We start from the raw sequence: 22,634 nt of genomic DNA, 5'->3' as shown, positions 1-22,634 counted from the left end.
AAACCCCAACTTTTAACAGTCACAACGAAAACAACAGGTTCCTCTTACAGTTTTTAGGTGGTGGTAGTCTTTTTCGGCGGACGTTAGAGATGGGGCCCTGCCCTGCCCCGTCCTGCCCCGGATGGCCACACACAGCCCGCCCTTTGCCCGGGCTTCGCCCGGCGTCCCGCGACGCGGGGGCGCGCTGTTTAAATGCGCCTCCGGGCGCTGTGCTGGCGTCTATGGTGCGGGCCGCCGCTTTGCCTGCCGGGAGATGTAGTCCCGGAGCGGCGACGCGAGGGGAGTACGCCTGATGACTCTTGGCGGTGGCGATGAAACAGCCCTCTCCCCTACTGCCTCTGGTCCCTGGCAGTGTCTGCTGTGTCTGCTGTGAAAGGGAGAAAACGCTGGTAAGGACCCCCGCTCCTGCCGGGGGGCGCGCTGTTTAAATGCTCCTCCTGGCGCTGTGCTGGCATCTATGGTGCGCGCTGCAGCTTTGCCTGCCGGGAGATGTAGTCCCGGAGCGGCGACGCGAGGGGAGTACGCCTGATGACTCTTGGCGGTGGCGGTGAAACAGCCCTCTCCCCTACTGCCTCTGGTCCCTGGCAGTGTCTGCTGTGTCCGCTGTGAAAGAAACGCTGATGTCCTACCCCATTCTCCTTAGTGTCCCGAGTAAAATGGTACCTCAGTTGTGTGGCTGTCCAATGCAGAATTGGCTAAAAACGTATTTTTAAAAAAATGTAGCGCTTAGAATTTTCGGTGCTATACCCTTATTCCCTATGTTTTGGGCTCTTCCCAGTCACAGGCCCTTGCCCCACCCACACAAGTGAGGTATCATTTTACTCGTGAGACTCCGAGGAACACTGTGGGGTAGGACATTTGTGCCAGCACAGTGATTCCACACAAAAAGTTGTGGAAAATGTGTTTTTTTCAGCTGAATTTGAGGTTTGCCTGGCATTCTGGGTAGCAAAACATTTAGGGATCCGCGCAAGCCATTCCTCCTTAGACTCCCCCGGATGTCTAGTTTTCAGAAATGTTTGGGTTTGGTACTTTCCCAAGATGGTGGCCAAGCCCGGGACCAAAATCTCAGATCCACCCCCCCGAAACCAGGTAGTATTCTTATAGGTACAGTATGATTTGGGCCATTTCCTGTTGCAGCCACTATGTCTACCCACGCAAGTGAGGCACCATTTTTATCCTGGGGTGGATGAAATTTGTGGATCCACGCCGATTCCAGAACTTTCCCACACAGAAATTTGAGAAAAAAGTGATTTGTTTAGCAAAATTTGCGGTCGGCAGGGGATTTTAGGTAGGAAAATATTGGGGGACCCACGCAAGTCATACCTTGCTGAATTCCCCCGGGAGTCAAGTTTCCAGAAATGTGTGGGTTTGGTAGGCTTCTCTAGATTGCTGCCGGGCCGAGGGCAAAAAACTCATGGGACCCCCCTTGCAAAACCGGGTTGGTTTGTGAAAGGTAATTTTGATGTCGCCTCAATAGGTTTTGGGCACCATGCAAGTGAGGTACCATTTTTATAGGAAGACCTGGGGACACACGGGGTGAGTGGAAATTTGGGGATCCATGCAGATTCCATAACTTTTCACCACTGAAATGTGGGGAAAATTGGGTTTTTTGGACACATTTTTAGGTTTGCAAGGGATTCTGGATAACAGAACCTGGTGAGAGGCAGTCCAGTCTCCCCATGCTGGATTTCCCTGGGTGTCTAGTTTTCAAAAATGTATAGGTTTGCTAGGTTTCCCTAGGTGCCGGCAGGACTAGGGTTGAAAAAATCTACAGCTAGGCACTTTGCCAAAAAAGGGTCATTTTTCACTGTGAAATTGTGGTGAGTACACGTTGCATTTTGTGCCGTTTCCTGTCGCGGGCACTAGGCCTACTCACAAAAGTGAGGTACCATTTTTCTCTGAAGAATTTGGGAAACGCGGGGTGGGTAGAAATTTGAAGATCCATGCAGAATCAGAACTTTCTACCACAGAAATGTGAGGAAAATGTGTTTTTTTAAATAATTCTTTTAGGATTGCAAGGGATTCTATGTAACAGAACCTGTTGAGAGGCAGTCAGGTCACCCTATCCTGCGTTCCCTTGGGCGTCTAGTTTTCACAAATGTATAGGTTTGCTAGGTTTCTTTAGATGCCGGCAGAGCTAGGGCTAAAAAACTACAGCTAGGCACTTTGCCAAAAAAGGGTCATTTTTCACTGTGAAATTGTGGTGTGTCCACGTTGCGTTTTGTGCAGTTTACTATTGCGGGCACTAGGCCTACCATTTTTCTTGGAAGACTTAGGGGAACGCGGGGTGGGTGGAAATTGTGAATCCAAGTAGATTCCAGAACTTTCCACCACAGAAATGAGAGGAAAATGTGTTTTTTGACAATTATCTGGCTTTGTAAGGGATGCTGGGTAACAGAACCTGGTGAGAAGCAGGCAAGTTGTCCCATCCTGGATTCCCCTTAGTGTCTAGTTTTCACAAATATATAATTCTGCTAGGTTTCCCCAGGTGCCGGCAGAGCTAGGGTTAAAAAACGACAGCTAGGCAGTTTGCCAAAAAAGTTTCATTTTTCACTGTGAAACTGTGGTGTATCCATGTTGCGTTTTGCGCCGTTTCCTGTCGCAGGCACTAGGACTACCCACACAAGTGAGGTATCATTTTTCTCGAAAGACTATGGGAAATGCAGGGGGGTAGAAATTCGTGGATCCACGCAGATTCAAGAACTTTCCACCACAGAAATGTGAGGAAAATCAGTTTTTTCAGACAACTTTTTAGGTTTGCAAGGGATTCTGGGTAACAGAACCTGGTGGGAGCCAGTCAAGTCACCCCATCCTGGATTTGCCTGGGTGTTTAGTTTTCATAAATGTCTAGGTTTGCTAGGTTTCCCTAGGTCCCGGCAGAGCTAGGGTTCAAAAACTACAGCTAGCCACTTTGCAAAAAAAAGGGTAATTTTTACAATGTGAAAATGTGGTGTGTTCATGTTGCGTGTAAGCCGTTTCCTGTCGTGGGCACTATGCCTACCCACACAAGTGAGGTATCATTTTATTGGGAGACTTAGGGTAATTCAGATTTGTAAAGCAATTGTTATTACCTATAGACTTTCGATGCATTTCTGCCTTCCAAATAAAAGACAATGTGTAAAAAAGAAGTAATTAATTAAAATGATTGATAAATCTCATGCTAGTATGAGTATTCCCAATTTCGGAAATGTGCAAATATCTACTGTTTCTAAACTCTATATTTTGTTCCCATTTCAGAAATACATAAGTGTCTTACATACCGATTTTTCCATGTACACATTTTCTCAGAATAATTGCTATATACCCGGTACATAATAAAAAAACGGAGGCAACCGGCGCAGGAGATGCTAACCGTCGCCCATTAGGCAAAGCAGTTGCCAGAAGGTAAATCTGAGCTACAGCAGAGAGAGGCTGCTAGCACTGGATATGAGAAAGGACTGGGGCACTCATTCTACTTTATCTGTAGACAATAACCAACTTTCATGTGCAAACTGTAACTGGGATACCCAGCCATATAATAAGGATAACTTCCCGTCCAGTATCGCAGGAGACGCGGAATGCACTTACCAACGGCGGCCGGTCACGAATGGAGGCATTTTGATGGCGTTCAGCTAGATCTATGAAAAAGCATGAGTTGGATCTATATGATCTCCTTCCTGATACAAAGCCCGATATAATGTACATCACTGAAACTTGGCTCCATGAGGGATCTAAACCGAATATTGCAAATGCTATTCCCTCTGATTACCTAGATATTAGGAAGGACAGGGTTAGCGGGGGGAGCGTGGCCATTATTTATAAAAACTCTCTTTCGTCTCTCTACCTATGGCAGAGATTGAGGGGTGTACAGCCTTGGTTTTCACCTGACGATGTCTGCTCAGCAATCAATGGCCGGTGTAGTAATTTATCGACCACCGGGACCAGCTGGCTAATTTTTGGAGTCCCTTGGACCCGCTTTGTCCCCCATCGCAGCTAGATACAATCATTGTGTAGTTCTGGGTGATTTATCATACACATGGATCAAGTGGCAGATCATGAGTCCATGAAGTTATATGAATCTCTCAGCATCCTGAACCTTACTCCTTATGTCTCGTTACCCACTCATGAAAAAGGCCACATACTGGATCAGATCTTTTCATCTGGTCTGACCACTTCCTACTTACCTTTTATATTGGTAAAGAATAAGGGAGTGCCTACTACCAATGTAAACCGAGGGCCAGTAGTTTTAACTCTGACTCTACACCGGAGGCAGTAGCTACTATATTGAGGCAGCATCCCATTCCTTTTAGTGGCCAATTGGAGGAGGATGTCGACTTACTTGAAGGCTTGTTTTTGAAGTGGGCCACACTATTGGCACCACAGAGAACGTTGGTAGCTAAGACAGGTTGGGCTTCGGCCCCTTGGTTCACAGAAGATCTTAGGAAAAGCAAGAGTGCCTATAAATGCTTGGAAAGATTATGGAGAAAGAATTTTGATATTATAAAGAAAGCCACTTATAAACTTGCCTTGAAGACCAACTTCACCAAAGTACGAGAGGGAAAGAAAAGCTTTTTAGCATCTAAAATAAGACAAGCAGGTAACAGAAGTATTGAACTGTTCAAAATTGACAAGGCTTTTTCCTCCCCAAATGTTATTAGGACCCCTTTTACTCCTACAGAGGAATGGAATAACCGTATGGCATAATACTTTTATAACAAAATAAAAAATATTCAGAATGCCTTTAAAACTGGGTGCCAAGCTAGCAACGTTAGTCTAGAAGCAGCGGTCTCTACCTACCCTATGGTAGGCAAGACTCTCTGTGAGTTCCCACCTTTTTCAATGACTACGTCACTTAAAATAATGTAAGCACTGAAGTCTGGTTCCCCTATGGATCCTTGTCCGGACAGAGTGCTAGTCTCTATTGCAGATGTGATAAATACAGCTGTTAATCTAGTTCTTAATGCTTCTCTGTAGGAGGGCGTGGTGCCTGAGTGCTGGAAACATGGACGAATCCTGCCAATTTAATAAAACCGTCAGCAGACCCCCTGACAGTTAGCAGCTATAGACCCATAACGCTGCTGCCATACTTCTCCAAGGCTTTGAAGAAGTATCTGAACATGGTGTTTACTGATTTTATTGAGACCACCCATGCTTTATACCCTAGCCAATTGGGATTTATATCCAATTATAGTACAGAGACGGCGCTATTGGAAGTCTTGGACACTATTGAAGCCACATTGGATAGTGGAGGGAAAGCAGTATTGATACTGCTGGACCTCTTGGCGGCTTTTGACACCGTGCCCCACGAGCGACTTGTGCACAGGCTTCAGGACTGTTGTATCGGGGGCACGTTGTTCAAGTGGGTTGTCTCCTTTCTCGAAAGTCGCCAGCAAACCATATGTTCCTCCCTTTCTCTGCCCCTATTCCTCCGATGAGGGTCAGAGAGCCTCAGAGTTCGGTCCTGAGCCCGACCCTGTTCAATCAATAAATGGCTCCCTTGGCACTCCTGGCTGAGCATCACAGGGCTAAAATTATATCATACACCGACGATACATGGCTGTTGTTTACCTATGAGAAAAATGTGATGTTGAGAGGAGAGGATATCAACAACTGCCTGTCCAAGGTGTTCTCTTGGTTCAGGCTTAACCAATTATTATGCTACTCCGATAAGTCCAAAATCATTTGCTGCAACCACAGTCCTGATGTGGAATGGCATAACTGGTGGCCCCAGGACACGTCCCCCCCCCCCACCCGCCCTGTTACCACTATAAACAATCTTGGGGTAAAAATGGATGTCGATATGTCGATGAAGACACAAGTGTAATCTGTGGCCGCCACATGCTTCGGACTATTGAAAATGATGAGGAACTTTCTTCCTCTGCTCTCAGTACCTCATAGGAAAACTGTGATCCAAGCTCTGATAACATCTAGGCTGGACTATGCCAATGCTCTGTATCTTGGCCTCCCCGACTACCTTCTTGGCCGCTTGTAGGTGGTACAGAATGCGGCAGCTAGGGCCGTCTTGCTGGTTGATCCTAGAACGCACATGACGCCCCTCCTGATATCTCTGAACTGGCTCCCAGTGTGAACAAGGGTGATATTCAAGGCGTTGGTGTTAGTCTTTAAAGCCCTTCATAATATTGGAGCCCCCTATGTCAGGAGGAGAATACAGCCATTCACTCCTGGTAGAACCCTGAGATCCTCAACGTAGAAGCTGTCAGTCCTGCCAAAATTTGTTCGCTCTCGGTTGGGTGGGCGCACGTTCCAGGTGACCGCCACAAAGTTGTGGAACAACCTGCAGCCTCTCTTAAGACAGGAACAAGCTCTCCTCAGTTTTAGAAGGAAATTAAAAACATGGTTGTTTCAATGAGGAGCGGAGTTCCTGCAGCTCAATCTGTTCTGTTAAAAGGGTTGGGCCAGCGTCGGTACACTCGCCTGAGTAGCCGCAGACTTTACAAATACCCACTATAACATAAGATAACAAGTCACTGCTCAGTTTTTGGCACGGGGTTCGTCAGGTTCTTGGTGAACCTACAAGTCCTATACAACCCCACAACCAGTAAAGTCCAGCAAATGTAACGGTATATTGCTTTCAAAGAGCTGTCATAATTAGAAGTTACAGGTGAAAATGTTGACACAAAAAGCTGTTTTTTTTTAACTAAGTTATAATTTTTCCTATATTTAACTGTTAGTTTCTATAAAGAAACCTTGAAGGATCTACACAAATGACCCCTTGCTGAATTTAGAATGTTGTCTACTTTTCTAAAATGTATAGCTTTCCAAGATCGATTACTGCTTTCATACCCATTTCTACCATTAACTGGAGAGAGGTTGAAAGCATTAAAAAAAAAGCAAAAATAGGCAATGTCCCAGAAAAATGCCAAAACTGTTTACAAAATGTTGGTTTTCTGACAAAAGTCTGCTTGTCCCTGAAAGCTGGGAAGATGGTGATTTCAGCACCATAACCCCTTTTTTATTACCATTTGCATGGAAAAAAACAGATGCTTTCATCTGTGGCCCTTTTTTTTGCATTTTTCCCCCCCAAAACTAAATTTAGCTGTATTTTGGCTAATTTATGGGTCCCCTCCAGGGGAATCCACAAACCCTGGGTACCTTAAGAATCCCCATGATGTTGGAAGAAAAGGACGCAAATTTGGCGTGGATACCTTATGTGGTCAAAAAGTTACAGGGGCGTAAGCGCAAACTACCCCATATAGTCAAAAAAAGGCTTAGCACAGGGGGCGAAAAGGCCTAGCAGCGAAGGGGTTCACGCTTTAGCAGCATGCTGTTTACTTTAGTCACTAACATTGCAGGAGTTCAAGTGTACAACCCTTAGTTAATCCATGCCACCAGCCCACGTTTCACTGATTATAGCTTTTGCAGTAAATCAATTGTCATATCACATTTAACGGAATAAGCACGCTCATGTTTTTTGAATAACGCATGTTTATTTATTCACACATTGAAAATACACATGCTTTGAGCATCACTCACATTTTCCTATCACTCTGGATTCACTTTAAAGATCACGTTTTCACTCTTGTTTGGGTTCTTTTATTGATTACTCATGGACATGCACAGTACATGGGCCATGTCCTGACTATCTTTGGAGGTACTATCTGTACTGGACACTGCCTTTTTATATACAGTTAACATCATATAACTTCAGCTCGATGAGCATCATTTCATGCACATCGTTCACATATTAACGTTAATTTTGGTTCGAGTCCTAACATATTACTTTGGCTATTTTTCCTCATAATACTTTATGTATTTTTGTAGAAATGTCCCCTGACAAAGAGCTCAGTTAGCCCGAAATGCATCAGGAGGGATGAAGGAAATGAGTGTTGGCCATATGTTACAGTGCTCCCATGATGTTTCATCATTGACAAAAACGTCATTGATATGAGAATTTAATATCGAGCTTGGCTCATGAATAAAGACGATACTATTCAACGTCTAAAAGTTTGTGTTTGAACCACTGTTTGCATCACCTTGCAACATATTTAACAACCCCGGTAAGATGGGTTTTCGCAGTGCTCAGGTGGATGGACCCTAACAAGAGACTCTTTAAAATGATGACACTACAGCGCATGCAGTATGTCCTACAAAATACCCCATATCTGATACAGATAAATTTTTTAGAGAGGTTGGCAGTGAACTGAGGGAGCTCCTATGGTATGGGGAGGTGCCAGAATATCCCTTGGCAACCTTCAGAGGAATGTGTATGAGGGAGGCCTGGCCATTCCAGACATTGAAAAATACTAATAGGCATCCCAATTGGTACCAATTAATGAGCCGATCTACGCAGACAGGAATGACCCGGTGTACAGAGTGGACAATCTAGGGAAGGGGCACAGGGGCTATATGGGGCATTGTATTGTAAACCCGCGGTGAAGCACATGCCCCTTAACACGCAAGCAGTGATTAACGCATGGCAAAAGGTCAATAACTTCCTGGGGTGGGACAATAGACTAACACAAAGGGACAGTGACATGCTTCGAAAAGTGGGACCACTGCGGAAATCCCCAAAATGGAAACTAACAGATATAGTCCACCTGGGGGATGTATAGAGAGGATCAGCGATGATCTCATTTGAAGATTTACAGAGAGACTATCAGTTTAGCAACCTTGGACAGATATAAATACATTAAGCTGGGGCACGCACTCAGACGCCATATCAGCGAAGGAGAACAGCTCCCGGAATACAGCCCTCTGGAGGACCTGTTATTACTGGATCCAATTAAGGAAAAAGCCACATCCTCAATATATAGAAAGATTATCAATAATGTGCTGGATCCATTGAGGGCATTGCGAGAAGCCTGGGAAACAGATGTCGGGTTCCTGGAGGACGATGACTGGGCCGAGGTAATTCAAAGCCTGAAGGAAGTGGCTGTAAGAGCAAGATTTCGCTTGGTCCAATTGCAGATCCTGCATTGATCTTACTCTACAGGGGTGCTGATGTGTAAGCTGGGATGGGTTCCCATGGACCTGTGTATAAGAGGATGTAATCAAAGAGGCACCTTCTTCCATACTATCTGGAGATGCCCGGTTATATAGCAGTTCTGGGGAAAGGTGATAAGAGTTATGGCCGAGGTCCTGGCACAGGAAATTCCAGTAGAGGCAAGATGGCACATGCTATGTGTGATAAGTGATCAGTCCTAGAAAAGATATCAAAGAATCTGGTTAATGGTGGCAGCAATGGTAGCTACAAATATTGCCAGGGCATGGGGGTGCAAACAGTGGATGTCTGACTTAGATTGGTGCAGCGCAACTGAAAAAACAGTCTACAGAAGCAGAGGTTGCCCAAATAATTGGGGGAAAAATATGGAACAACTGGGTGGAATACAGAGGCATCGGGAACATAGGGGTTGCAGGGAGGGAGGTAACAGGAACCAGGGGGGGCACACGAGTTGAATAGACTTTAGAAAGTGTATCTCAAGATAGGCTTTGAAAAGCAAGTAAGAACATTTGAAAACAGATTTGTAATGTAATCCTCTTGGCATGGAGGCACTGCTTCCGTGTCTGAAACAATGTACGATTGTAACTAATAATGGTTAATTTTCTGGTTTTAGGACACCAAGGATCCTGTAAATGATACACTGTATACTGCAACTTACGAACAGTTTAATAAAAAGACTATTTAAAAACAAGAATGCAGGTTCACAGGCTTGTTAATGTGTTGCAACTGAAAGTAGTGGAAGAGGTTGTGGTGCCAGCTCAGTCATCTGGTAGCATCAACTAGTCCAGGCTCAATGCTGCCTTGTTAACCTGTGGAATAATTGTCAGGTGTAATTATTGTTGGCTGTTTGTGGGTTTGAGGGGAGTCTGCCCTGGATTCCCAGCATTGCAGAGGGGCATTTGTTCTGCATTGAATGGGGTTCATTTCCCTAGTTTAAGGTGTATACACACCCTAGTCCTAATGACTGGTGGCAAAATGGATTGAAATAATGTGATACCCTCCACCAACTAAGCAAATTAACATGTGAATGGTAGGCAATATATTTGCAGCTGGTGTAAACCCATCTTGTGTTTGTAACCTTTGGTTTCTGTGCCCAGTTTATGCAAGGAGGAAGATTGGGTTTGAGTAGCAATGGGAGTATTAGCAGGCGGTTGAGTGGGCAAAGAGACCCAGGAGGAGCATGGACCCTTTGTCCCATCCCACAAAATTACATTCTTTTCTATGCAGTGAGCTGAGCTTACAAACCCAATTTATTTGATAGTCAAAGTAATAAAGTAGCAATTCTAGCAAACAGCTTAATATTAGGCAGTCCTGAAATTGTAAAAATCGTACTACGCAGTTCAATTAGGTGCATTTACCATCATGCTGGCAGCTTCTGCTGAAGATGTCTCTGATGTCTTAAAAGGTTCCTTTAAAATATTTGGAAATGCTACTCGGGGCAAGAGTGGGGTCCTTTTCGATATTTCAAGCTCGTCCATGTTTCTTGTTATCGCAAACACCTGAGTTCTGAGTAAAAATACGCCAAAAGAAAAAAAAACATCACTGGTTGGACTCGAAGATTGGAAATATTATTGGGGAAGCTTCCTAATGATTTTATGTCATCTATTGTATCACAGAAAGTGATTTGAGGAATAAGAACTAGATTGTGAAGTGTACTGACACTGTGTTTTAATAAATGAGGGAAACGGCATTGACAACGTGGACTTAACCACGCGTACTGGGTCAAAGCAAATGGAAAAACACTTGCCTTAACCATGCATGCGTGTAGTTAAGGCAGTCAGTGCTCTAGATGCAGAGTGGATAGGCAGGAACAGACAGTACTGAGGCGCGGCTTGGTAGTTAGGCCTCAGGGGTTGTGATCGTTATTAGGGCTGGGACCAAGATTTAGGGCGCGTGGGCTGTGGTCGGGGTAGTGTTTGGGCTGGGGGTCAGGTCTTAGGGTTGAATGTGGGGGGGTCAGATCGTTTTTAGGGCAGTTAGATTGCAGGACTGGGGGCTGAGTTTCAGGGTGGGAGGGGCTGGGGTGTGACCTTTACCAAACATATACCTTTACCAATCATGACTTTAAAGGCATGCGTGGTAAAGGCATGCGTGGTATAGACGCAGTGTGGTTCAGACCACGTTGTAAGACATGCATGATTTAGGGAGTTGTTCCATCATAAACTCTCTAAATGAGAGACGCAACAACCTCTCATGAAGTTCCATGCTTAATCATGCCCCCTAGGAGGGAATCTCATCATAAATCTGCAAAAGTGATTTTAATTAAATGTGTTTTGTGTTTAGTTTGTGTCGGTGGATGTAGGAGGTGACATCAGCATTCATTCTTGGTGGCTAGGACTTATTTTCCACTATCAGAAAGCAAGAAAAGAATGTAAGGAAGGGGAGGAAAAGAAAGCTAAGAAAATAGGTGCAAAGGGAGATAGCAGAGATGAAAAGAGCATGTATGTTTGAGTTAAAGTAGGTGATCAATGAAAGAAGGCTGAGGTAGAATAGGAGCTAATAGCAACCATGGCATTTGATAGCAAGGGTTGAGGGCTCCTATTGAATACCTTTTGTTTCCTAGCACCTAGATTTTTCAACAAATTAAGCACTTGCATTGACCCTTGCTTACAAAATCACAATACAGAAGGAAATTATATTTTGAAAAAGACAAATCTGACTTTTTAAGAAAATCAATAAAAAAGATAGAATTTCAATCTCGGAAGGCTTCTTTTACCTGGTCACAAAAATTTCATTTTCCTGTTGACATGGTGTTGTCTCAAACTTCACGTTCTTGGCCTTCAAGTCAATTTTGGCAGTAAATTGTAGAGGAACAAGTGTATGGAGCTTGGCATGAAACTCAATTCCAGCCTGAATAAGATGGGTGTTGATCCCCATTGTAGCTACTGTGTGCATGGAAATGCTGAAAGGAAAATAAAATGCAAACTCACATCCACGTGTCAGATGGAAAAAAAGGCTTTAAATGGCCCCATCCAGTGCAGAGACAAAAAAAGTTGCCTTTACATTCACTAGGTTGAGGTATCTACATCCATTTTAGCTTTGGAATAACCTGTGGGTATAGCACAAATACTTCATACAGTAAGATACTTGGGGCCCATTCACAACTACACTATGAGCGCAGATCTTCACATCCACCTCCCCTATCTTTTATGTACTGAGACCTCTATCCACACTACAGAGATCGCCGCACAAGTATACTTTTTGGTAGTAAAAGTGGGAGGGACAGAGGGGAGTGGTGTAAAATAGGAAATACTTATGACTACAGGGAAGTGGTTATGGGGGGATTAAGGTGAGATTTAGTAAGGGCCAGGGAGGGGGTTATGAAGGGTTAGTGAGGGGTTTCGGCAGGGACATGCACCAACAAAAGAGTAAGACCATTGCTACTCACAAACTGTTCTTCTTTAGTTACTACCTCCAAAAGGTACCAAACACTGTTGTAAATGTACTCCAGCTCAGAGCTGGAGTATGTCTGGCTCCACACCTGGCCAACCTCTGGAGCTGCAATACCCATCCGTAGAAAATAATGGGGTAAATTAAACCCTATAGGAACTGTGTTAAAATGCATTAAATTATTTAAACCATTTAAAAATATGAATATGCATTTTGTTTATGAAAAATTATTTTTTTATTTAAGAATTTCTATTGCCTTTTTAAAATTTCAAAATGAATGCAACATTTACATTTATAAATAGTTAAATTACTTTACATTCATTGTATACACGACTTGTATTCATTTGAGCACATATTAAAATGTTGTTTTTCTACTTTCTGTGGGAATTTGTTTTCATTTAAACTACAGAAAAATAATGTTATTTAATTTATTATGTTGAAAATAATGGATTTTTTTAAATAAAAATGCCGTTATTAATGATGTAATGTTTGTATATTCTAAATTTAAAATAAATGTATAAAACTAATTAACAATATTAAACAATTTTTCAATTTTTTTGAAAAGTTTAATAAACTTTAAATAATTACCTGTACTTTCCCATAGGGAAATCTAAGCCCCAATTGAGGAGGTCTCTGCCATGTGTTCAGAACACCAATATTACCAGTAGGTTTACTGTCATATTTGATATTTTTTAGTCATTCCACCCTCTATTTCAAGGGGTTGGGACACTTAAGTATACACCTATGAGTCATTTTACACTTGGAAATGGGGACTGGCTAAAGTATTGAAAGCACCCAAAATTGTAATTGTAAATTCACTTGGAATATATCTACGTGTTGCTTGACCTTGGCGAATGGGCCCCATTATTTACTGCTGTATAGATATAATGTTCCAGGGTACTGTGCCAGGCCCTGAAGTTTACAATAGTTGATGACTTTCTATTTAGGACTGCCCGTCAAACGCATCAGACATGATACAGAAAGTAAATTGTAAATCTACAGATGAGCACTATATTTGTGTTTATTTTCTTAATTTTCAACAGATTCCAGGAGTAATTCTGATGGGAATTTGCAACTGCTACAACTTGCAATGACTACTCTTACAAATATAAAGGTACACATTGAAGCCTGTGTATATCCTTAGTGAAAGTGCATTTGAACATGCATGTAAATGCTTATTTTTCCTTTGGAAGAAATCCCCATTTCCTGACACACCTTCCCTTGATCAAGATTTTCTCCTGCCTTTGACACAAGTAAGAGGGTAATTTAGTGTTTCATCCACTCTAGTTAGAGTCTGGGAAACTCTGTGTTTAAACCAGGTGAGTCTCCTCTTGCCCCATGATCCAGAAACCTTGACCTGGCTGCCAATCTTTCATTGGTTCAGAAAAGGGGGTGGTGGTGGTGATGAACAGAGTGTCTGAATTAAGCAGACCACTCTTACCCAGTCCAAAGATCAGGGCTTGATCCATCACCGTTATTTATCTCACTGCCCCATCCCAGCTCAGAACCTGGCTATATGCAAATTAGTCTGTCCCTGGCAGAGTGCATCATGGGAACAGGGCAGACCAAACTACCAAGCCAATTCTTCACCAGAAAGGAGACAAGCTACCGGGGACCGGTTTCTGGCATTTCAGCCTCTTCGGCCCGGCTTGCTTGAATCCTGATGGAGCAGTGAGAAAGGGACTCATGTCTGAGTATACCCTGCCACACCTATAGTGGCCAAAAACGATTCAGAAAAGGGGGTGGTGATGAACAGAGTGTCTGAATTAAGCAGACCACTCTTACCCAGTCCAAAGATCAGGGCTTGATCCATCACCGTTATTTATCTCACTGCCCCATCCCAGCTCAGAACCTGGCTATATGCAAATTAGTCTGTCCCTGGCCCAGTGCATCATGGGAACAGGGCAGACCAAACTACCAAGCCAATTCTTCACCAGAAAGGAGACAAGCTACCGGGGACCGGTTTCTGGCATTTCAGCCTCTTCGGCCCGGCTTGCTTGAATCCTGATGGAGCAGTGAGAAAGGGACTCATGTCTGAGTATACCCTGCCACACCTATAGTGGCCAAAAACGATTCAGAAAAGGGGGTGGTGATGAACAGAGTGTCTGAATTAAGCAGACCACTCTTACCCAGTCCAAAGATCAGGGCTTGATCCATCACCGTTATTTATCTCACTGCCCCATCCCAGCTCAGAACCTGGCTATATGCAAATTAGTCTGTCCCTGGCCCAGTGCATCATGGGAACAGGGCAGACCAAACTACCAAGCCAATTCTTCACCAGAAAGGAGACAAGCTACCGGGGACCGGTTTCTGGCATTTCAGCCTCTTCGGCCCGGCTTGCTTGAATCCTGATGGAGCAGTGAGAAAGGGACTCATGTCTGAGTATACCCTGCCACACCTATAGTGGCCAAAAACGATTCAGAAAAGGGGGTGGTGATGAACAGAGTGTCTGAATTAAGCAGACCACTCTTACCCAGTCCAAAGATCAGGGCTTGATCCATCACCGTTATTTATCTCACTGCCCCATCCCAGCTCAGAACCTGGCTATATGCAAATTAGTCTGTCCCTGGCCCAGTGCATCATGGGAACAGGGCAGACCAAACTACCAAGCCAATTCTTCACCAGAAAGGAGACAAGCTACCGGGGACCGGTTTCTGGCATTTCAGCCTCTTCGGCCCGGCTTGCTTGAATCCTGATGGAGCAGTGAGAAAGGGACTCATGTCTGAGTATACCCTGCCACACCTATAGTGGCCAAAAACGATTCAGAAAAGGGGGTGGTGATGAACAGAGTGTCTGAATTAAGCAGACCACTCTTACCCAGTCCAAAGATCAGGGCTTGATCCATCACCGTTATTTATCTCACTGCCCCATCCCAGCTCAGAACCTGGCTATATGCAAATTAGTCTGTCCCTGGCCCAGTGCATCATGGGAACAGGGCAGACCAAACTACCAAGCCAATTCTTCACCAGAAAGGAGACAAGCTACCGGGGACCGGTTTCTGGCATTTCAGCCTCTTCGGCCGAAGACGCCTGAAATGGCAGAAACCGGTCCCTGGAAGCTTGTTTCCTTCCCAGTGTAAGAATTGGCTTTTGTAGTCTGGTCTGCCTTGTTCCCATGATGCACTGGGCCAGGGACAGACTAATTTGCATACAGCCAGGTTCTGAAACTGGGATGGTGCAATGAGCTAAAAAACGGTGTTGGATCTAGCCCTGATCTCTTGACTGGGTGAGAGTATTCTGCTTAATTCAGAGACTCTGTCCATCACCACCCCTTGTTGTAAATAATCTTTCATTGGGGCAACAGGTCCCAGTAGTGCTCGTCTAAGCATATTTAAGGTAGATCAACTGGCACTTTTTTGACCTACTAGGGACTGTGCTGCAAGGCATGGCAATCAAAGGTAGCAAAAATATACGATGGCCCATGGTTTTTTTTTCATTCAAAAAGAAACTTCCGCTTTGGGAGTGTATTTCAGAAAATAAAAACCTTCCAGAGTGAGCACAGCACAACAATCATGTCGACCCCTTGGCAAAGGTGAGTGCCTTTAGTGAAGCAGCACTAGTGGCTCTTATGAATGCACAGAGATCCCCAAACTGTCTGGGAGAGATGACTATGTTTGCAAGGTCCTCCTACTAAGGAGCAGAGGTCAGGGCCTCCACAGACCTAGTGGTTTAGTGAGTCATCTGCTGAAGTCTAAATGACCCACTAAATCGCCAACGTGGAAATGTGACATACAAAAATAAGTTAATACCCACAGACGCCATACATCTTTTGGGTGTTCACTTACTTTGCAAGGCATTTACTGTTCATGAACATTCATTCAGTGACCAGGAACATATTTATAAATTTACTCCCATAGTGGTGTAATTGTAGTTGTCAATATATTGATTTTTGAAATATAAATTCACATTTTTGTCAATTTCAGACATGCATTTGAGCCTGCAAATCATGCAATTTGTTTTCCCTATTCAAGTGATATGGGTAAATGGCTTTGTCAACCTGGTCAATTTTTGTTATCCAACATGTTTGCAAAGCAGCACATGAATCACATTAAAAGGTTTAGAATGTTTACTTAAACTCTTTTATTGCAAAAGGGGTTGGGTTAAAGCCTTATCCAGGGTTGTTTTAGCTCCCAGCAAAGTCCTGCATAAGGATTAGGAATCTGTAGAATGGAGGTTCAAGTAAGCAGCAAGTAAAGAAAGCACAAGTCATGTGGGACTTCCTGCCTTGCAGTGAACAAAATAAATAAATTAGTACTTTGGACTTCTAAATACTTTCATGCATACACCCTACCATGCCAAGATATGTACACTTCCTAGTTTCAGTGATGGAGCAAGAATTCAAGAAAACGAAACTTGCTCGGAGAAATCCCTCATTAACTTCCATTAAAAGCTGTAAAATGAGACAAAAATAATATACACCAGACACTGACACACAGGAGAAAGCTTAACGCATGCTTAATTAACGTAGTACAAATGCAACACGACTAAAACTTGCTTTAACTTGGAAAATTGCTTTGCGCATGTGCAAACCAGAAATACGTAGAAGTAACGTAACTCGCTTTTGAGAGGGGAAACTCTCACGCATGCGCAAGACAGACTGACATGCAGTTTTGAGGCATGGCATGCCCGACATCTGCTTACTTGAACTCAAAGGAATGCTTCTATTATTAATGCTTTTGCTCAAGAGAATAATAATAACATGGGATAGAGTAGAAGTGTGTGGTGAACAGTGAAAACTATATATTTGAGCAGTTAACCTCTGTTTATGATTCCTTTATTGATATTGAACATTTTGTCCTGCTATCGTACCTGACCGAAAGAAAAATGGCTCTGGAAGAAATGGGAGCCGCACATTCTCAGTAAATTCAAAATGTGACACGATGACCGAAAGAGCTGAATGACTGCCATAGAACTAGGACAGAAGTCGTGAGAAAAGGAAGTCATGTAATGCCTTGTCTATTGAGCCTGTATTAAATGTTCAATCAATCAATCAGGTGTTTGTTAAGCACGACTACTCACCCGTAAGGGTCTCAAGGCGCTGTGGGGTGAGAGGGGGTTGCAGGTTCCAGTCCATCAAGGAGGGGGTCTGTCAAAGAGCCAGGTTTTAAGGTTTCTTGCGAAGATGGGGAGTGATGTTATCTGTCTGAGGAGGAGCAGAAGGTCGTTCCAGGCTGTGGCCGCGTGCAAGGAGAAGGAGCGACCTCCTGATCTGGTATTTCTGGAGTGAGGGACCACTGCGTAGGAGAGCTGGGCTGATCGTAGGGTTGTTTGAGATGCGTGGAATTTGAGTCGGCTGTTCAGGTATGCTGGTCCGCTGTCATGGAGGGCCTTGTGAGTGTGGGTTAGCATCCTGAAGGTGACTCTAGCTTCGATGGGGAGCCAGTGGAGTGTGCGCAGGTGTCATTCCAGGCGTCGGGGTTTGGGCCCATGATGAGTACTTTCGTTTTGTTGGTGTTTAGTTGTAGGCAGCTGTTTTTCATCCATTTGGCGGCGGCTTCCATGCCTTCTCAAAAGTTGTATCTGGCGATGTTGGGTTCATTGGATAGGGAGAGGATGAGTTGGGTGTCGTCTGCATATGACACAATGTTGAGTCCATTCTGACGATGGGGACGCGCAGAGCCATGTAGACATTGAAGAGCGTAGGGCTGAGGGAGGACCCCTGGGGGTGTAGGGTCCGAGAGGAAAAGGGGGAGTCTGACCCGCTGCGTTCTGCCGGAGAGGAAGGAGCGGTTCCAGTCAAGGGCCTTGTCTTGGATCCCTGCTTTGCTGGAGTCCGTGGATGAGGGTGCGGTGAGAGACTGTTTCGACCTCCGCTGAGAGATCAAGGAGGATGAGAGATGCTATTTCTCCTTTGTCCAGTAAGGTATGGATGTCGTCTGTTGCGGCGAGGAGGGCGGTTTCTGTACTGTGTTTTTTTCTGAAGCCGGATTGGTAGGAGTCGAGGATATTGTGCTCTTCGATGTTAATGTTTGTTGCAACAATACATGTATGAGAATTAAAGTAGTGGATGAACTAAAGGGGAGGGGTTTGCAGGACAAAAAATACGTTAATAAAAATGAATATGTCAGCGTGGTTTGATGAAAACTCCCCCTGTCCAAACATATTCCGTATTTCATCAATAATTGCAACTCTTGAGGGTGGGACATGTAGAAATAAAGACTATAACTAGAGTGACTTAAAAATTAGTTAGACACACATCGATGATGAGAGAGAGGGGCGAGAGCTGCTGGAAGAAAAGGAGAGAGAGCAGACTGGGAAGATTCAGATCTAAATGACAGCCTGATTAGATTCAAAGATTCTGGGAGAACATCGAGGAGGGAGAAAGTGTAAGAGAGGTAAGTCTCCCGGTGCGTCGGGTTTATAGAGACGTCCAGTAAATATCTGTCCTGTCCTGATCCTGTCCTATAGTCTTCGTCTCCTGATTCTAATTTAGGAGACCCCCACCAGTCCTTTGGCCAGAGGGGTGGTTTTTAGTTTTCATTAGGTAATTATCAATTCTGTCACAAATTTGCATATATCTTGGCAAATATATTTTATTATATGTCCTTTTGTCTCTTCATCAATCAACTCTTTTTGCATTTGATTTGTTGAATGAATTCTGGGTTAATGAATGTCTTTGCTAAATGATTTTTTCTCTCCCATGCTAAGAATTATGGTGTTTGCACTGAATCTATAATATCAGCATTCAATTTATGACTGACATTTTAGATAAAGCTTAGGAATCTTAACCAGAGTCTGTGATTATTTCACTGGGATCTGTGGATTAGTTAAATAGCTTTTAATATAACCATCATCTAACTCAACTATTGGTCCATTGACCAGAGGAAAGAGTGTTGATTTGTGAAGATTAGTTAGGCATTGAATTGTTGATTTAAACCTATTTGTGGTTACAGGGAATTAACTAATCAGAACTCAAGTGAATTGTAAAATATTGATCCCCAGCGGATTTGGCCAGGGAGTGTGAATGACCACATGGGTAAATGTGTGCGGGCCGTCTTGAAATATTTGTTTTGGTGAATAGTTCAACCTTGGCCCTCCACTGGATCCTCAGAATTATGTAAAAAAAATAAAAAGACCTTTCCCTCCCCATCACTGCCCAAATTGTATCTAGTGTATTGTAATTAAATACAGTCACCTTGAACACCTAAACAGAAGCTTACAGAGTTAAAATGTGGAGTGCTCTTCTCACATACATATTTAACTTTATGAATGTTTCCAAAATGGTAAAAGTGTCACAAAGCACTATGCATCGCCCATTTGCTACATAAGGGCTCAAGCATTCCTTAGATCTGGGTAGCCCATGCTGACAGTCTCTCTTACAGCTATTCGCTCCCAAAGGTCTGGAATGCTTCAACATCATCAGTCAGGTATAATCAGGATTACTGTAACTTTTTGATATGTTTTTTAAACCTTGATTGTTTCCTCTCTTTTAGTGATGTTAATCCAACAAAAGCTCTAATTTATTTGGTAATTAATAACTTCACATTGTCCCACATTCGATTCAAAATCAAAGGGTGAGTTCTCGCCCCCACACTGTTTTCGCTGTTTATCAACAATGTTGTTAGTTGTCTAATGGGCTGTAAGAACGATGCCCCTACGATGAATGATGTAAAAGTCCCCATCCTGCTCTTTGCAGATGACGCCTTATTAATATCTACAACTCCCATGGGTCTACAGGCACTACTGGATACATTTCTAAGATTTTGCAATGAGAGGAAATTGGAATTGAACACCACTAAAACTAAATTTATGGTGTTCGGAAAAGTACAGGGAGAGGTTAAGGTTCTACAAGAACCACTGGAGCAGGTAAACAGTTTTGATTATTTGGGCTTAGGTTTAAGTGAGACACTTAGCTGGGAATATCAGCTGAGGAAGAGTTCCCTGATTCTATGCCAAAGATCGAAATCAGTACTAAGATTCTGAAAACAATCATATACCCAACCTCTTTCACCGGCCCTTGAAATTTATCATGCAAAAGCCCAAAGTGGTGCCTTATACGCAGCAGAGATATGGGAATTGAACTCGGTAAATAAACTAACATTCTTTGAGAATAGTTTCATAAGGGTTCTTATTTCGCTACCTATCACAACACCACTCACCCCACTTTTTTATGATCTTGGGATAAAAGTAAAAATAGGCGATTTAGCTGCCCTGAGACCACTAACTTATTGGCTGCGCCTTTGGACCACCCCGCAATTAATTGATTACAGTAATTCTTTACGAGAGGTCCTAGCACTAAATGGGGCAAAACAACTACTGTGGTTCAGAAGCCATTAAACGCGATATTCTGACCCTCAAAGCTACGTATTGGAGTGTAATAGGGGGGCTATATATCAATAACCAAGGTAGTGGACAGCTAACATCTACTTTTTTAAATGTTAAACAAGCTTTTTGTTTGAACCCTTCCTTGATTTGATTACACCCCCTCTTGCCAAGAGCCTGTATGTTAGTTTCAGATATGGTAACCTGCTTCTGAAATTCCCGGGGAAAGAGGCGACTGGCCTGGTTTTAGATCTTTGTCCTGCTTGCCGTGAAGCTCATGAGTCTGAAAAACACATTTTGTTTTTTTGTACAAAGTATAGGCAGCTGAGCAGGAAATGGATTAGACCACTATGTCTCAATCTGGAAGCTAGGCACTACCAGACCGCATTCAGGATCTTCAAATCTGATACATCAGGTCCAATAGTATTTGCTCTTAGTCGTTTTTTATTTTCCTTCTGGTCGATACGTAAAACGTTTCTATTATAGCAACAAAGTCATTTTTACATTTTGTTCCGCCTACTTTGTACATGTATTTTAAAAATCAAGTTGGTATACATGACCCAGTACTCTAAATGGTTGGTAGACTGTGTAGCATTCTCTTTTTTAGCTTGACTATGTGGGATGAATTTTTATATGTTGTTTTACCCTGTTTTGGGATGTCATCTGTACTCATGCTCCAAATGGTTTAATTCCATTTTAATTGTATATATAGTTGTGTTTTTATCTTGTGTATACTTTGATGGTGTTTTGTACAAATGACCGACTAAAGTAATATGATGATGATGATGATAATTCAAAATCAAAGTCGCTGAAATCTCCCATCTTGCTTAAATATACGAAGGCTTATTTATAATTGACATTACCTAACAGACAACTACACTATTATTATTCAAAGGGTTTCAGGTTTTCAGTTAAAACTGATTATATGTGATTAAACACCTCTGGAGGAAATATTTGCTTTCAGTAGAAACTGGATAAGATAGATTGTGTTGTACTTTTACAGCTTAGGGCAATCTGTTTTTGTTTCTCTCTACCCATCGCAGCTCAAGTCTTTCTACTACTGCCATATTATGTTTAGCCCCCCCATAGTCAGTAACGGATCTTGCTCCGCTATGCCCACTCCACCCCAATCTGGATTTGGATAGCCTCAATTACCTATAAAATTAATTACCCAACCAATCTAACAAAAAAGGCCTCCAAGATCTGCAAACACAGAATTCTCAATGTGCAAACAGAAAACCTCTTCTCTGACCCCTACTTCTGCGCATCAAAAGGAACCTCAATAGATGATCTTATCTTCTAAAAGAAAATCTCTCTATGCAATGCTCCTAATATCAACATCCAATATACTTGTGCATAGTCTTAGACGATCCCTAGCTCCCTCACCCACTTTCAATGTTGAAGTAATCATCTCCATCTATAACAAAGGGATTATCCTTGTCCAGGAATCAAACAACGTCCTAGATGTATTCCACGAAATGTTCCCTATCATCAAGCATGCAGTATATAATAAGGACTCAGCTCCATCTCAGATACACCCTAGCTCTCCATACATCATGAATGAAGACACCCCTGCTAATATCACTTCACTGCCCATCCACATTAAGCAATCCCCCATGTCCCCTCCTCGCTCCAGCAGAGCGATCAGCAGACACAGTACCATCTCTTCAATATCCATGGAGAGGGTGGAGTCACCCCCACCAAACCACCAAACTAATCAGCGCTCACATGTCATTACAGTAACAAGGTCCACAGAGATGCACAACATTGAAGATATCTCTATCACCCTCAATTTTCAACCACTTCGATAATGTTATCTTGCCCATGACCCATTTGTCTCAACTGCCTCTGTCCAAAAAGCTCACTATCTCTACTTTCTCACATTGCAAGTCAGAAACCCTGCCCTTCCTAACCTCCCCACCTACCCATATAGACGAGCACCATTCCAACATCTCCACCCAGACAACCACACACCTTCCCACTTTTTTATCACAAACCTCAACATCTTACTTGCATGCTTCGATATAAACCAGACTAGATGT

The 22,634-nt window shown here is 43.2% G+C and overlaps 1 protein-coding gene across 3 annotated transcripts in view; it reads right to left on the bottom strand.

Moving 5' to 3' along the window:
* Window positions 1-22,634, bottom strand: part of LOC144756098 (vitellogenin-A2-like) — a 607,161-nt gene that overhangs the window by 333,215 nt on the left and 251,312 nt on the right. For all 3 annotated transcript variants that reach the window (XM_078645640.1, XM_078645649.1, XM_078645632.1), the window contains exons 19-20: window positions 11,658-11,843; window positions 10,300-10,447 (exon numbers count right to left, since the gene is read on the bottom strand). In XM_078645640.1, coding sequence (XP_078501766.1) covers window positions 10,300-10,447; window positions 11,658-11,843 — 334 coding nt within the window. The remainder of the gene's footprint in view (window positions 1-10,299; window positions 10,448-11,657; window positions 11,844-22,634) is intronic.

The sequence above is a fragment of the Lissotriton helveticus genome, chromosome 1_1 (genome assembly GCF_964261635.1).
Source record: "Lissotriton helveticus chromosome 1_1, aLisHel1.1, whole genome shotgun sequence".
In the NCBI taxonomy this organism is placed as follows: Eukaryota; Metazoa; Chordata; class Amphibia; order Caudata; family Salamandridae; genus Lissotriton; species Lissotriton helveticus.
The sequence above is the reverse complement of the archived record's forward strand: the minus strand, read 5'-3'. Positions and strand labels throughout refer to the sequence as shown.